This window comes from Lutjanus erythropterus, chromosome 21 (genome assembly GCF_056507025.1).
Source record: "Lutjanus erythropterus isolate fLutEry1 chromosome 21, fLutEry1.hap2, whole genome shotgun sequence".
NCBI classification, from domain to species: Eukaryota; Metazoa; Chordata; class Actinopteri; order Lutjaniformes; family Lutjanidae; genus Lutjanus; species Lutjanus erythropterus.
In genome coordinates, this window is record NC_139337.1 from 30,309,086 (window position 1) to 30,323,445 (window position 14,360).

General features: G+C 39.9%; 2 protein-coding genes across 12 annotated transcripts in view; both read right to left on the minus strand.

The window, feature by feature from the left end:
• Positions 1-1,869: 1,869 nt before the first annotated feature.
• eif5a (eukaryotic translation initiation factor 5A) lies at positions 1,870-8,791 on the minus strand. Of its 2 annotated transcripts, none has more exons than XM_084746934.1 (5): positions 8,667-8,791; positions 6,131-6,318; positions 4,861-4,965; positions 3,899-4,030; positions 1,870-3,021 (listed from the first exon to the last, which is right to left on the minus strand). In XM_084746934.1, the coding sequence occupies exons 2-5, from the start codon at positions 6,296-6,298 to the stop codon at positions 2,956-2,958; spliced, it is 471 nt and encodes a 156-aa protein (XP_084603060.1). In that variant the 5' UTR covers positions 6,299-6,318; positions 8,667-8,791; the 3' UTR covers positions 1,870-2,955. The 2 variants fall into 2 exon arrangements, with proteins under 2 accessions (XP_084603060.1, XP_084603059.1); XM_084746933.1 differs by having other exon boundaries at positions 8,579-8,686.
• A 4,781-nt stretch (positions 8,792-13,572) lies between these two features.
• tnikb (TRAF2 and NCK interacting kinase b) overlaps positions 13,573-14,360 on the minus strand; it is a 55,977-nt gene continuing 55,189 nt past the window's right edge. For all 10 annotated transcript variants that reach the window (XM_084747745.1, XM_084747744.1, XM_084747743.1 and 7 more), the window contains one exon: positions 13,573-14,203. In XM_084747745.1, the coding sequence (XP_084603871.1) occupies positions 14,120-14,203 (84 nt within the window). In that variant the 3' untranslated portion in view covers positions 13,573-14,119. The remainder of the gene's footprint in view (positions 14,204-14,360) is intronic.

Consider the following 14,360-nt stretch of genomic DNA (forward strand, 5'->3'; position numbering starts at 1 on the left):
GTCTCTAACTGAACTGTCTTTATCTGCTGCTTCAAATGACTTCAAATACAGATACACCACAAAATATTCTGCAGCTCAGGAAAAAAAAACACCAAGATATACTGTCCTGGAATAGTGGATGTACAGGCTTGATTTTTTTCTTTTCAGTGGTCAAGTTTGTATTTCTACTGTCGCTGACTGGTTTCAAACAGATTTCTGTTGCCTTTAGCTTTATCTTGCCTTCTTCTAAATAGCTGTCATGCATTTTCAGACGTAAGTGATTCATGATTTTTTGTTGTTTGTGCAATCAGTCTGATTGTTTCCAGGCTGTCAGAATACATTAAGGATGTAATAAGTTAAATATCTCAATTCAATGTCTCAATCTGTAGCAGACTAACACTTACTGTGATATTACATGTTACATATAATGTTGTGCATTAAAAAAGTGGTGTTTTTGCACATGCTTGATCATGGTTTGTTACTTGTATTTTACTAAAGAGAGAAAGCAGAAGCACTTAAAAGTCAAAAGGAAAAACTTATTTGTATACAGGAAAAAATGCTACGCACATCGAATGTATTAAGTTTTCTTTGTCACTTTTGTTTTTGATATTGCATTGTGAACTTTTTATCATTTTATTGTACCTTGAGTTTGATATTGAGTCAATTTGTTTTAATTTTTCTTCTGATCAAAACTTTTTATATATTAAATGTTAGTTTATACAGCTTTAAAGTAAAATTCAAGCATTTTCAAGGCACATAAACTAAAAATCAGACTCAAAGCCTTTATCATCACATCTTACATTGTTACTGTAAATGCAACTGCAAATTCCTTTATTCTCACACTAATCAAATATCAAAAATTTTACCAGCTGTTCGTCTCAACTTCAAGCCGAATCACTCCAGTTGTTTTCATGGACTCCCCTTGTTGTCATCACCTGGGTCACTTAAAGCATTAATTGTGTGGTTGGTTGCTTACACTTCCTTTGGCGTTTTCCACATTTTCAGATGTGTGCTGTTTGTAGAGATGTGTTGTGTAGATCTGCTGTTGTAAGAGGCCTTGAACACTGACAATAATTTGAATTACTACCCTCAAATACCTCAGATTTTCTTCAACAAGTCAGCACTTTGTACAATATTCTGAACACCTTACATAATGTAAACATCTAAAATCAGAGAATTTGACTTTTAAGTAGTAAGAGGTTCAAAGCAGGGGCTCAACGAGTTAAGTTGTTTTGATGATCAAAAGTTTTAAATTTAAGATTTATTTCAGGTCCATACTGGCAAAGTCAAGCAAGTTCCCATTTGTGGTTACCGAGTCGATGTTTGTTTTGTTGTTACTGGAACATGAGCGAGACACATTTCCCACAAACAAATTTTAAGAGATTTAAGTTGCAGATTTTGAGCTTTTTAAGACTTGTCAAAATCATGAGGCTTTTAAAGGCCTAAAATTTTGATTACTGGATCATGGACCTGCAAAAACCCCATAAAGGTTAGAAAACTGATCTTCTACAGTTTCTGGTAGAAAATTGGCACAAAATTCCACAGAACTCAAAGTGAAATCTTCAAATTGCCTCATTTACCGTCATAAAATGAAAAGCCACAAATCCTCACATGTAGGAAGCTGGAACCAGAAAATGTTGACATTTTCACTTGAAAAATTACTGAAATGATTAAGTTAGTGGGGAACTATTTTCCTTCTGACTGACCAAGTGTTGCAGCTTCAACCTCACATCCTCCCAAACAGTTTGAGCATGTCAGCTATAAAATGAATACATTTTGAGCACCTTCATGTCCACCACTGTGCTTCAGTGACAACTGAATGAACTCCATCACTTTTAATATCCTGACTTATCAGATTCAGGGGCACAGAGACAGAAAACCAGACAAAAGTTTGCAGTTTTTGTCCATTTGTTTCATCGTTTTATTTTTGCCATCTCCAGTCAGGTGACAAAGGCCTCGAGTGAACAAAAAGTTTGCAACTCTACCACCCTCCCCAACTCGATCGAGTCCCTCAAAAGAAACACACGCCTCACTGCAAACCGCCTCCCACATTTCGGAGGCCCACACCGCTACACACTCATGCCTCTCAAAACAAGATAGAACACTCCTTTTGTATTGGGGGATGACCGGGGCAGCGGGGTGAACCCTCGACTGCCCCGGTGGATAAGAGGTGTGAGCGCATAGGACCCTCACGCCCCTCAAACTTCTACACAGACAAGAGACTGGCATCACGAGGGTAAATCACTGAAGTTTGTTTCTGTTGTTCTTGGGGGGAAAGAAAAAAAAACACTTCTCTTTTCTTGGTTTTAGAGCTTTGACATGCTGGGGTGGACCTCAAGTGCTCATAAGTGCTAGCCACCACCATTCCCAGCGGTTTAGGAGAAAAACGGACCTTGTCGCGCCCAATCCACTCAGGAACCAGAGCAAAGGCCATGCTGGAAAGCTGTATGGCTGCTAGAAGGACAACCTAAACCACAATTTAGTATCTACAGGGGCTACCCTCCCTCCCTCCCACTGCTTTAACAACTTAAACTGTCCCCTTCCCCTCCCTCTAAAAGGCTTTAGACCTGCTATATTCAAGAATATAAAAAAATAATCATACAAAAGCTGAATCCCGTTGTTATTTAAACATTCAGGAATGTGAGTGGCAAAACCAACACTTTGAAGGCAAAAATAAGCAGGAATGAGCAACTGATCATTATTTTTGAACTTGTTTTATATAAAGTAGATTGTTACCAAACAAAACCTCAGCGATCAGGCAGAGGACCACGCAGCGAGCTGCGGTGGAACTTCCCAACAGCAATGGAAAAGAGAAACGAAAAGGGGAGAAAAAAACTAAAGATCAATGATGAGAGAAATCACAACAGAATGATTGAGGTTGTCTGTGAAGGCCGACGCTTTGGTGACAGAACCAATGAGAATGCAAGAGACTGGTTGTGGGTGGTGCTTGTTGCCTGGGCAGCAAAGTCCGTCTCCCTATTTGTTGGCCAAGACCTTGGTAGCGACAGCACATTCCTCCCCCATGGCAGAAATCACGGTGACCTGCGAGAGCAGACAACATGTTCGAGTCAATCATCTGAAACTTTACACATGCAGGTCACACTCCTCACATTTTTACCCCCCCCCCCTCATGACATCTTTCTGCTCTGATCCAAATCTGAATCCTGACCTGTGTGAAAACAAAAATTATAAACACATGTAAGACACATTTGTGCTTCATCTAAAAGATGGTTTCGTGTTCTCACTGCAGCCAACGGGGTCAAAAATTTGCCTTGTCGTCATTTACATGTTTCACTTTCTGGTGTCGGGCGTCTCCAAACACATAAAACATGATTCAAAATGCTTACCGCCCAGGAATTAGACAGATCCATTAACAGAGTGTCTATATGTATCAGCATATCAAATCCAAGACTTACTGCCACCATTTAAGGAGAAAAAGTACAACAAAACTGATCAAATGCATGTAAGAATACTGACAGTCTGTTCAAATTTTTCAGTAAGGAAAACTGACAACCAGTTGAGTTGGTCCAAGTACATTTAAGTATGAAAAATCTGTCCTTAATGATATTGATCATTAGCCAGTATGAAATGAGCCACTATCAAGGAAGAATTCACAATTCCTATTCTTAAATTCATTTAGATGGCTGTTTTATTGTTGTAGTTCTGTTTTATTGTTTATACATGGATTTTTTTCATTTAGCCGACAGATAGTCGTCAATTTCCTCATGTAGGTTAGACTGATGCCTCCTTAACTTTATAGCTGATGCTTGATCCAAATTTAGGTGGAGCTGGTAAATTTTAGACCATGATTACAGCATCCAGTAAACATTTAAGACCTTCCTAAACAGCCTCAATAATGTCGTCATATTTGTGCAGTGACTTTGCATTCAATTAAAGTTTCCAGAGATTTTACACTTACCATGAATTCATCACCGGCTTCAAACTTTGCCTCGATCTCCTTGCCGACTTCGCTGTCAGGGACACGCAGGTCCTCCCTGATGTCACCGTTGTCACTCATCAAGGACATGTAGTTTTCATTGATGTTGACCAACTGGGAACAAGAGAACACATCAGGAAATAGTCAGTGGCTATATTCACTGCAACAAAACCCTGTTGACCACATTCATAACTCAGGCCAATGATTGTAGGTCCAGTTCTCCAGCCTTCAACCTCAAACCAGTTCTGTCCTTAAAACTCAGGTAAGTGCACGAGCAACATAGCCTGGTTTGGTCAAACTCGGATAACAGTAAAATGACTAAAACTGGCATATTCCATGTTAATTTGCTTATGCTTAAATTGCTAACTAGTCATAAGTACTGTGGTTTTATTTTCACATTGGAAGATGATGTTCTGAGCCGCAACAATAAGTTGATTAATCGATAGTTTAATTAAATTAATTGCATATGACTTTGACAGTTGATTAATTGTCAAGTCATTTTTAAAGAAGAAAAGTGTCTAGATCTATTTACAGCTCCTCACATTCAGCTTTGGGAAACAATGAGCAACATTTTACCACTGACATTTTAATAACAACTTAGTGATTAATCAAGAAAATGAGCAACAGATTAATCAATACTGAAGCCCTAAGTTGGAGAAGGGAAAACCTGATCACAACAATCATTGTACTCTAAGCTGATATTAGAAAATGTTCCAGTTTATTATGGATGTTTGATCTCAAACACTGATTCTAAAATGTACCCATGAACAGATTAAGTGGCACATTTCTCCATGATGTAAATGATGTTAGATCCAACCTAACGGCTGACACTCAGTTAATAAAAGCAGACAGAAGACAGCAGCCACATGTCCTTTCTAATTGCATTCTTTGGTTTAACTGCTGCAGTGACACTTGTGTGATAAACTGCGTTTGGAGCTTCGTACCTGGTAGTCTATCCTCTTGATGGAGGGAACATCCATGTTGTGGGTGGAGGGGCACATATCTTCATGCTTCTTGTTGGTGAAGATGTCGATACCAACCAGGTTAACCTGCAGAAGACAATGTCGTTTATCAAACAGTGGTTTTAAGCGTTTCGGAGCAAATCTGTGGAGATAAAGGGCAAAACTGTAAACCCCCATCAAAATATCCCCTTAAAAAAAGTTGGGGCCATAATTTGTCTAGGAGTTACATTGAAAACATGTTGATTCCAAAGTTAAAAACAGGGAGAGTGCACCTTAATACACAATCCTATAAATGTGCTCAAGTTGGCAAACAAGCCATTTTTCAGCTGGAGTCCCTGGACAGACTGATTCATGACAAAACACATGAAAATGTTTTGCACCCCAATCTAGGATGCCAGTATCAGGGTTCATACAGCTTTTTAAAAGTAACAGTAGCACTTTTAAAAGAACCTGAACCAGACATTTCCAGACTCTGTCGTTATCGTCACATCTAAACTATTACCCTTCTCCAAATCCATAATTTGATTGAAACTTTCTGCACTGGTGGCTACACTACTGTGTCTTGTATTGCATATTTCTTTACATCCACAACGTTCAAAGTATCACTCCACTCATTTAACAGCTGTTCATATTACAAATAAATTCTTATTTTTTAAAACCACTAATTGACTTTTAAAATGCACACCCAGAATGTTCATGTTTACATGTATTGTGGCCAAGTCTCACAAGGTCAAAGTACATGTGGCAGCACCCTGGTGTTTGAAGAAAAAGATAAGGAGACGATGCATTACTAAACACCTCAGGCAGCTTGGATCAGACTAGTCTGAAATCTGAGATCCTCAACCCCAAGCTGAGTCTCTGGTCACATCCTGGTTTGAGTTTTTTTTTTTCTTTCAAAACTTCATTTAAAATGTTGCACTGTCATCTTAATGCTGCTGTCAGGCTGAAATGCTACATAGACATGGTTTTAAAGCTGAGGTAGGCAGTTTAATTTTGTTGTCATTAGGCAAAAGTTTCATAATAACCTTAAAGCATAATGTCATTCGAGAGATCTGAGAAAAAACTAGACTTCTCCTCCTCTTGGTTCTGTTTTCAGACTTTGGAAAAGCCATCCTATGACAGAAGACTGGCCAATCACAGATCAGTTAGATAATTGATTGTCATGACCAAAAATATCAGTATCTGACTACCTGGGAGCAAGACTCTACCATCTTTCTCCTATACTGAAGTGCACATTTCAGGATAATTTTACCTTGGCGTGTCCGTGCTTGCCGGTCTTGGAAGTGGACATCTCCACAATTTTGCAGGGACGTCCCTTCAGCACCACATAGCCGTTCTTACGCAGAGCAGAGCACTGCATGGGGTAGGTGGCGGAGGCACCAGACTCGCCAGTCTGGAAGTCAAGATCGGGATCTGCCATGGTGCGATGGGTCAGGGGCGCTGCAAAACACATTTACACATTATTTACCTCATTATCAAACACAGAAAATATTTAATTAGCTGCACTCTGATTAATGATCAATTAACTGATACATCCAAAATACAGCCATGACGCGATTTAACCCTAATGCCTCATCTTGATATTTAAACATAATGCTTTTCAATATTACTAAATCCATAACTGAAATTATTCCAACAAAACACCATATACTGTCTGAGTTATTCTTGCTTTGCTACAAACATACAGTTCACGGTTTTAGTAGTTTACTGAACCAGTTAAAACTATCTGAGCTGTTTTAAGATTTCAGCTACAATAGAAACTGGTAGTCTTGGAGGTAAACACCACAGACGCAGTGGGAAAGCACTGAGAACACTGTTAATTTTGTCCTTTTCATTATAGTTAACAATTAAGAAAATCAGAATTTTAAGTCTTTATCTTTTAATTTTACTTTAAGGATCAGCAATTTTGAGCCCTTTACATGACAGCTACCACAGAAGTAATTTAATCTATTTATAGTCAAACCAGTGACAGAATCAAATAATTCCACTTAAAACATCACCTTCTCATCTTCTGCCATTAAAACATAGTGAATTTTGTGTTTTGGTTTGATGAGTTTAAAGGCCATCACTTAATGGCATAAATAAAATTGGCTACAATTAACACTGATTTTCATGATTGATTAGCCTGCCGATTAGTTAAGATTCATCAAAAGTGAAAAACACTCAAACAATCCAAAACCCCAAGACTCAATTTTCATAAATGACAAATCCTGATATTTACAAACAGAACCAACAAATTTTTAACATTTTTGCTTCAAAAGGAGCTGAAATCAGCATCAATCTAAAAAACAGCTGGCAAGTAATTGTTACTCTACTTTCTTTGTGGACTAATTTCTATTTTACATCTATCACTTGACTTTTGTAATACTAGTTTTCTTTTTTAGTTAGTCTAATATGCACCACAACACCAAGGTAAATTCCCTGTATGTTAAAGCCAACTTGACAATAACGCCGTTTCCAATTCCCAGCGGATTAAACAACATTTTAATGTCCCTGGTTTACTCGTGAGCACTGCAGCCTTTTCAGGGCCCCACAATGCGGTTCGAGCTCTCGATATCGCGAGATTTCAGAAAAAGTGGCATCCTCATGATCTGCGCTGGGTAATTAACGTCAACCTCAGAACATACAGCGACACCGAAATGTGGAAGCACGGACAACTAGCTCGGCTCAACACGAGGGCGGACGACTGCGCCACTATAGAAGGGAACCCCAGGACCGCGAAAAATCTCGCGAGAGTGATCATTTTATTCCAAAGCATGATCTTTCACTAATTGGGTGCTTTTTTCCTTTGTCTCTAACTCAAAGCCGATCTTACCAACAGCGATGTCACACTAGAAAATACGATTAGTTAATACAACATGCGCAGTTGAGAAACAATTTTTTAGTGTTCTCGCGAGAGCTTCGCAAATGAAGGGTTCCCAGTTCTACAACGTTCTACCAAGTTTTAGTGTCAGCAAACAGTAACTTTACCTGAACTACACACCACCTCGAAACTAGTATAGGCTAATTAACATCTAACCCTGATTTTAACATAAAACGTCAAATCCTTAGTTAATTTTAATAACCTAACAGAAACATTAGCGAGTGCAGCTGTAAGTTAGCATTAGCTGGCCTGGAGTTTACCATCTAACGGTACAAAGCCAACTAACAATACCGCTACATGCGCCAACATTAGCTCACGTTGTCTCATATTTTTGGTTTACACAACCTGTATTAAATTTAATGGCACTCTGATGGTGAGCATTTGGTGCCAAGCAGTTTATTAACTGGTCAACATTCGCTGTTGCTACACAGAGAGCGAGTACCGTTATCCGACTGTTAGCTAACGCGATGCTAAAAGCGGCTAGTCACGCTAGCCTCCATTCAGCTCCGTCCAAATAAAAGCAGGGATTGACGCTCGGTCGACAGCAGCTGCTGTGCGGGCCGATATATATTTATTGTTAAGATAAAAACGGCAGATGACAGGTAGACGGCGGATTCTGAACGCGTACCGTTAAAGCAGATTTTAGCGCAGAGAATGACAAGCGACTTCCACCGACCGCGCCGCCGAAGGCCGCATGTCCCTTTGATTCAACCTGGTATCGTTAATGTTAGCTGAAACATGGACACCCACACCCTGCCCTGCCACCGTCCACATTCACACAGAAATTCAACAACTACTTCCCCAGCCTCTCAAAACAACACACAGCTACTTTAGTACCTGTGAATCCGATATTAGTGCACTTAAAAACCCGTTAAGTCCTCCGTTTATCCCCCCAAGGCAGAAACACGCGCCATGCCACACTTACCTTCCAAGAAAAAGAGGACCGAGAGTGCGCAGGCGCGGCCAACTTCACTGCAGCATCCGTAGAGGAAGAAGGGAGGGGGGGCGTTTATGTGTTCCGGTTGGTGCCCGGCAGAAAGGGATGCCAGGTCTGACACAGTCAAACATGGCAACCCGTCACATCAGAAAAATTAGCTTGGTTAGATGTAGAATACTTCTTTAGGGCTGCTTTAGTTGTTCAGTTAGAAGAAAATACATTACATTTTTATGGTAAGAATTTATTGTTAAAAAAGTTTATTTGAACGTCTTTATAAAGTTATTCAATATTTTCAGTTTCCTGTTAGTGTTGCACTTAAATGTTATTTGTAACCTTATGTTTTATTGCTTATTGCTTATATTTTATTTGTGTATTTTGAATGTGCTTTAGCAATACTGTATTTTGTAATGGTCATGCCAAAAAAGCTTCTTTGAATTTGAATTTTATTTGGAAATACTACATTCAAAAATGCAAATAGACTACAACAGATGTTTTCATAGTAGGAGGCGCCACATAGGTTTACATTAGTTATCAAAAGGAACTCATATAGAATAGTCTGAAATTCAAAATAGAAATTAAACACTATATTGAAACATTGTTCAATATCTTTATTGTTTGTTAAATGGTATCCAGTGTATATAGTGTACATTTTGTCCTTTTCTGTTTTTGTGTTGTTTTTGTTTTTGTCAAATTGTACAGTCCTACCTATACTGTAAAGATGATTGTATGGCTTAAACATGATGTAGTAAATATTTTTTTAAAGGTTAAACATGGTGAGGTATGGGGGGAAGCAAGAGATATCTTTTTTGGGTCCCAAGAAGAGTTGGTGCACCTCCCACCACCACCATTACAATTTATGAAGTGCTGTATAAAATATAAATATACAAAGATACCTTTTATACAGTCAGGAGTATTAACCAGTTGTTCCCAGTGGTTTGTGTAAGATTTTGTTGCTGCTGTTTAAAAAGTTTTATAATTGCCGTTTTAAAGTTCACTTGATAATTTAAAATGTAAAAATAACTTCATTTAGTTTTATATAAATGAATGAAATGCTGACTTGTGGGCCTATTGTATTTTTTTTATTATTATTCTTATACATCTTAAATGCAGAATATGTAAATTCTGATACATACAAATGTTACATAGATTTAAATTCAAGAAGGTCTTTGGACCTCATGGTCTTAACTTGCATTTGTAGATGTAGTGACATACTGTGTTTACTCGTGTTTTTCCTTTATACATCCTTTGTGACATCCTACACATCCTTTATACTTTACTCCTGTTATTTTGAGATTCTAACTCATTACTTTTACAAAAGTTTCCAATTGTAATTACTTATAGGATCTTTCCTTTTTTTCATCAAATTGGTGGAAATGGGCTTCCATAATATTGACCTCATACTAATCCACCCAAGACCAAAGAAAAAATTTCATATGGAGCCTTTATATCCTGGTCTGCACCTCCCTTCTCGTTTCAGTTTGCTGCTCTCAGTCACTGGGATGAGTTGCAAAAAAGGCTAAAAACCTGAACCCCTCATTCCAATAACAAGAAATAAAATAATAAAAACACTTTTCTACAGCAGCTGTAGACCTGCAACTCCTGTGTTCTTAGAGGTAAAATTACTGATTTTGCCTATGGAGTTTGGTTGGTGTTGTGAAAGTGATATTTGGCTCATATAATGTTAGTTTCCCATCAGAAAAGGCTGTCTGTCAGCAAGGTAATGTGGCTCACAATATTCCAAATACCTCATACACTGATATTGATTGTCAAAACTATGCTTTGTTATTGATCTTGTCCACAGCATTTTCATTTTATTCATGAGTACAAGGCATCAACAGTGTCCAGGATTTGTTTTCTTCACAGCTGAGAATTTCCATCAACGAGACTGTACTTTGTGACACACACCAGGTGTAAGAAGAACGAGAGCAGAGCAGACGGCGTTGCTGTACAAGGAGAGGACATTTATTGTAGAATTTCCAACATCACAGATGTGTGTTACCAGATTGAGGTCGTCTTTCGACTGATTCCAGTGATTCAGACAAGGTGAAAACATACACTCACATGCATGTCACACACCTGTGCACACACCTGCTCACCTACACGCTCAAACACACACACACACGCACACACACACTCACAGGCTGACAGCCGTACATACGTTCACAGTCTTGATACGTACAAAAATTGAAATACAAATACAAATAATACCACAATAAAAACATTGTATTTTTTTTAGAAATTCTTATAGCTATGTTCTCTATTCTGTAGAAAGACTACTAAGCTTTAATAAGTGAACATTATTTTTTTGTCTTTCTCTAAAATGATCAGTAAGATATCATCATAACGAAAATTCTTACAGTATATATATCTTTTTTTTATCTATGATTTCTCCAACTGACCCTGCCTCCTGACCTTTATTCACAGGGTGTTGATTAACGCTAACATCCTGCTCATGTAAAAGGCTTCAGCTGGCCTTTTAGCGGCATCGCTTACACCCATCTATCACATCCCTTAAGCTCAATGAACAATAAAAGAAATATCAAGTAAAAGATGAACCACTTTCCTCTGTCGCACAATCCCACAAACATCACAGCCAACCCTGCAAAAAAAGTGATCCTGCTCGCTCTTTATAAGCTCTGCTCTGGGTGTGAGCACCAACAAAAATGCCTAAAATATAAACGTAATGGTAAATGTTTAATTATCCAGTGTACAATCTTGACTTATCCGACCCTTCTCATGAGATAAAAGCCCAGATTTTGCTTTACAGCTCAGAGTTGTGAGGAAAATGCTTCAGGGCTCCTGTTGAGAGTTTGAGTCTCACCGTCCAGTCAGTGTATTGCCTTAAACTTGCGACTCAGAACAAGTGACGACAGGTAAAACATGTATGCCACCATGCAAAACGCACAACTAAATAAACACTGATGGAGAAAAAGAGTAAACTCGGAGTGTTAACCCAAACCAAACTTGTGTGTAAGTCTTCGCTCGGCTCATTGGTCAGATAAAAACCCCCCATCTGAGAGAAACTACAGAACGGACAGACAAAAAAAAAGCGAGACGGTTGTTATTTTTTTTTCTTCGGCTTCTCACCTGTTCTGCTGAGTCTGTCCGTAACATCAAAGTGAGTATTTACACAGGTGCGGTGTACACAGAACAGCAGGGACAGAAAAAAGGTGGAGAGAACAAAGGGCAGCATAAGTAGAAACTTCCAGAAGTTGGCAACTACGCTACGCCAAGTTCTTCATGTGAGAAACGATGTGAAGATTCTGTTACTGTGTTGCTGTTGCAGCAATATTACAATATCTACAACCTTCCTTCCCCTGCCAGAGATGTACCAGGACAAAGTAGCCACAGTAGCTGAGACAAACTGTGCAGCATCCTCAATGACAAATCCCTCATTCCCCTGTGACGCTCACTGCTTGTTTTTGTAGTATTTTTCTCTCCTGACAGGGAACAGAGACACAGTAGAAGGTGTTTGAGCAGCAGCAGCACTCAGAGCGAGTGTTCACACTGTGAGCAACACGTCATACAGAGGAACGATCAGGGAAACAACACGTGTTTGCTACAAGATGTTTGTCTAGTAAACAGATGACAAGTCGCATCGCTACCAGAGGTGATGATAACGCTAACAACCATCATACTGTATATAATCTGAATTTAACATCTGGCCAGAGGCTCAGAGTGGCTGAAGGCTGATTGTCCACACTTAGCCGGTTGATTTAGAGAAGTCAAGAAATGACGTGTCCACATTCAACACGTTCTCATCTCCAACTCATCAAATAAGACAGTTTGGTCAGTGGCCCTGTGCTTAAAACTAACGTGTGTGTCTGAATGGTCAAGTTAGCAATAATAAATCTGCAGCGTCAGGTCAGGCTTTCAAAATAAAGGCATAAAAACCTCTTGGCTAGGTTTACGCCACATAATGTAACATACGTGGACTGTCTCACTCTTTATACTACGTCACCTGACTTTGGTGGAACATCAAAATATAATGCCAGAGAGGCGCCTCCAAAAATGAAGCTAGAGATTCACCTACAGCCTCATAGTCTGAAGCACAGGGGCACTGACCGACTTGACTTGACACAATGGGAGTGAGAATGTCTGTCACATTAGGTTGTTTTTGTAAAGATCCCTGCCTACACACTGTGCAACAACAACCATGTTTGAAATTCACTGCATATTAGGCGACGTTTGGTGTTGGTGGAAACTGTGAGATCTTGGACAAAGATCAACAAAGATTTCACCACATCTGTCTCACGATTGTCAACTTTCATCTTGGGAAATCTGACATCACACGTCGCAAAGAGGACTTTACTCGACTTCTCGACAACGATCACAGCAAACACACGATCAGCAGATGTCTCTTAGGACTGGATAAGACTTTCAAACGGACGGGTAGACGGACAGCTGCAAACATCACAGACGGACATTAGTTCTGTTTTATTCTACTTCCTTGTTATTGCAGTAGATTGGCGTCAACAAGATCGGCGTAGTGGACACAGTGCCACTAACTGGGGTTACGTGGATGTCCACGCAAAGCCTACGTGTACACCCTCTGATGACGACCTTTACGTCACGCAGATTCTAGCTAACTCTCGCACACATGAAAAATATAATACTGGCTTCAGCTTTACTGCCAAACTGTCCATGGCAGTTTCTGGTGTTTTCAAAATGCTCATTCTCGCTCGTCCTCGTTAAAACATTTTGGTTAGCATTTAATGAATTATCCACTTTGTTTTCAAGAGGCTTAGTGTGGACATTGAGGCCGTGTTGTTGGGAAAAACTTTAGCCGGATTAGTGTGGATGTACTGAGTGGCCTGTCAAAAACCATTGCATCATCTGTTTGGGTCAATGTCAAGCTCAAGTTGTGTTCTTCTATTGATGCTACATCAACAGTCAGCAGTTATGATGTCTGATTCGCTGCATTACTACCAACAGGCAGAGCAGAGGGACGCATGGTACTCGCAGTGTGAACACCCTGTCAGGAATCATTAATGTGCTACACAGAGAACTTCTCTACAGCTCCCCATCCAATCACACGGGGAGGTCAAAGGCTACTCGGCATGATGTCAGTGTCCTTTAAAGTCCGGATCAAAACTCTCAGGAACAACCATCAGCCCAGTCGAGCAGTCCACAGGGAGGCTAAGACATCGTCCACTCTCAGTGTGAGGAGTCATCTCTGCCCAGCGGGCAGCGACACCACCTGCAGCGCCCCCTGTAGCTGGAGGGTGTCTATGTGGGGGACACACTCCTGTGGTTTTAACTCCAGTTGCTCAATCGTCCCCTTCAGCAGCTCGTTGTTTTCCTCCACTAACACACACACATTGTACACACACGCACACACACGCACACGCTGTCCTCCTGTCGTCCCTCCGTCCCTCTCTCCTGACGTCGGGCGATGTTCAGAGTGAAGAAGAGGAGGGTTGTGGGTCGAAGGAACGGTGTTACCAGTTCATCATGGAGCTTCTGTTGAGGGTCATGAAGAAGACTTGACTGCTGCCTCCAGAACGCACCGAGGCGAAGAAGACCTGCAGGAACCGGACGACAGCGTCAGACTCAACACCTGTCTCACATCTGTTTATCACACACCTGCTTATTTCAGCACAGACTTCAGTTTAAGACTATTACAGGACTTTTATTTAAAATCCCAATTTTTTCTGCAATTTCTAAATTGCGTTACTTAGT

Coding starts and splice junctions, on each gene's coding strand:
- eif5a (XM_084746934.1), bottom strand. CDS start 6,298: ATGGCAGATCCCGATCTTGACTTCCAGACTGGCGAGTCTGGTGCCTCC. Junction 4,966..6,130: donor GCAAGCACGGACACGCCAAG/GTAAAATTATCC, acceptor TGTCTTCTGCAG/GTTAACCTGGTTGGTATCGA. Junction 4,031..4,860: donor TCAAGAGGATAGACTACCAG/GTACGAAGCTCC, acceptor TCTTGTTCCCAG/TTGGTCAACATCAATGAAAA.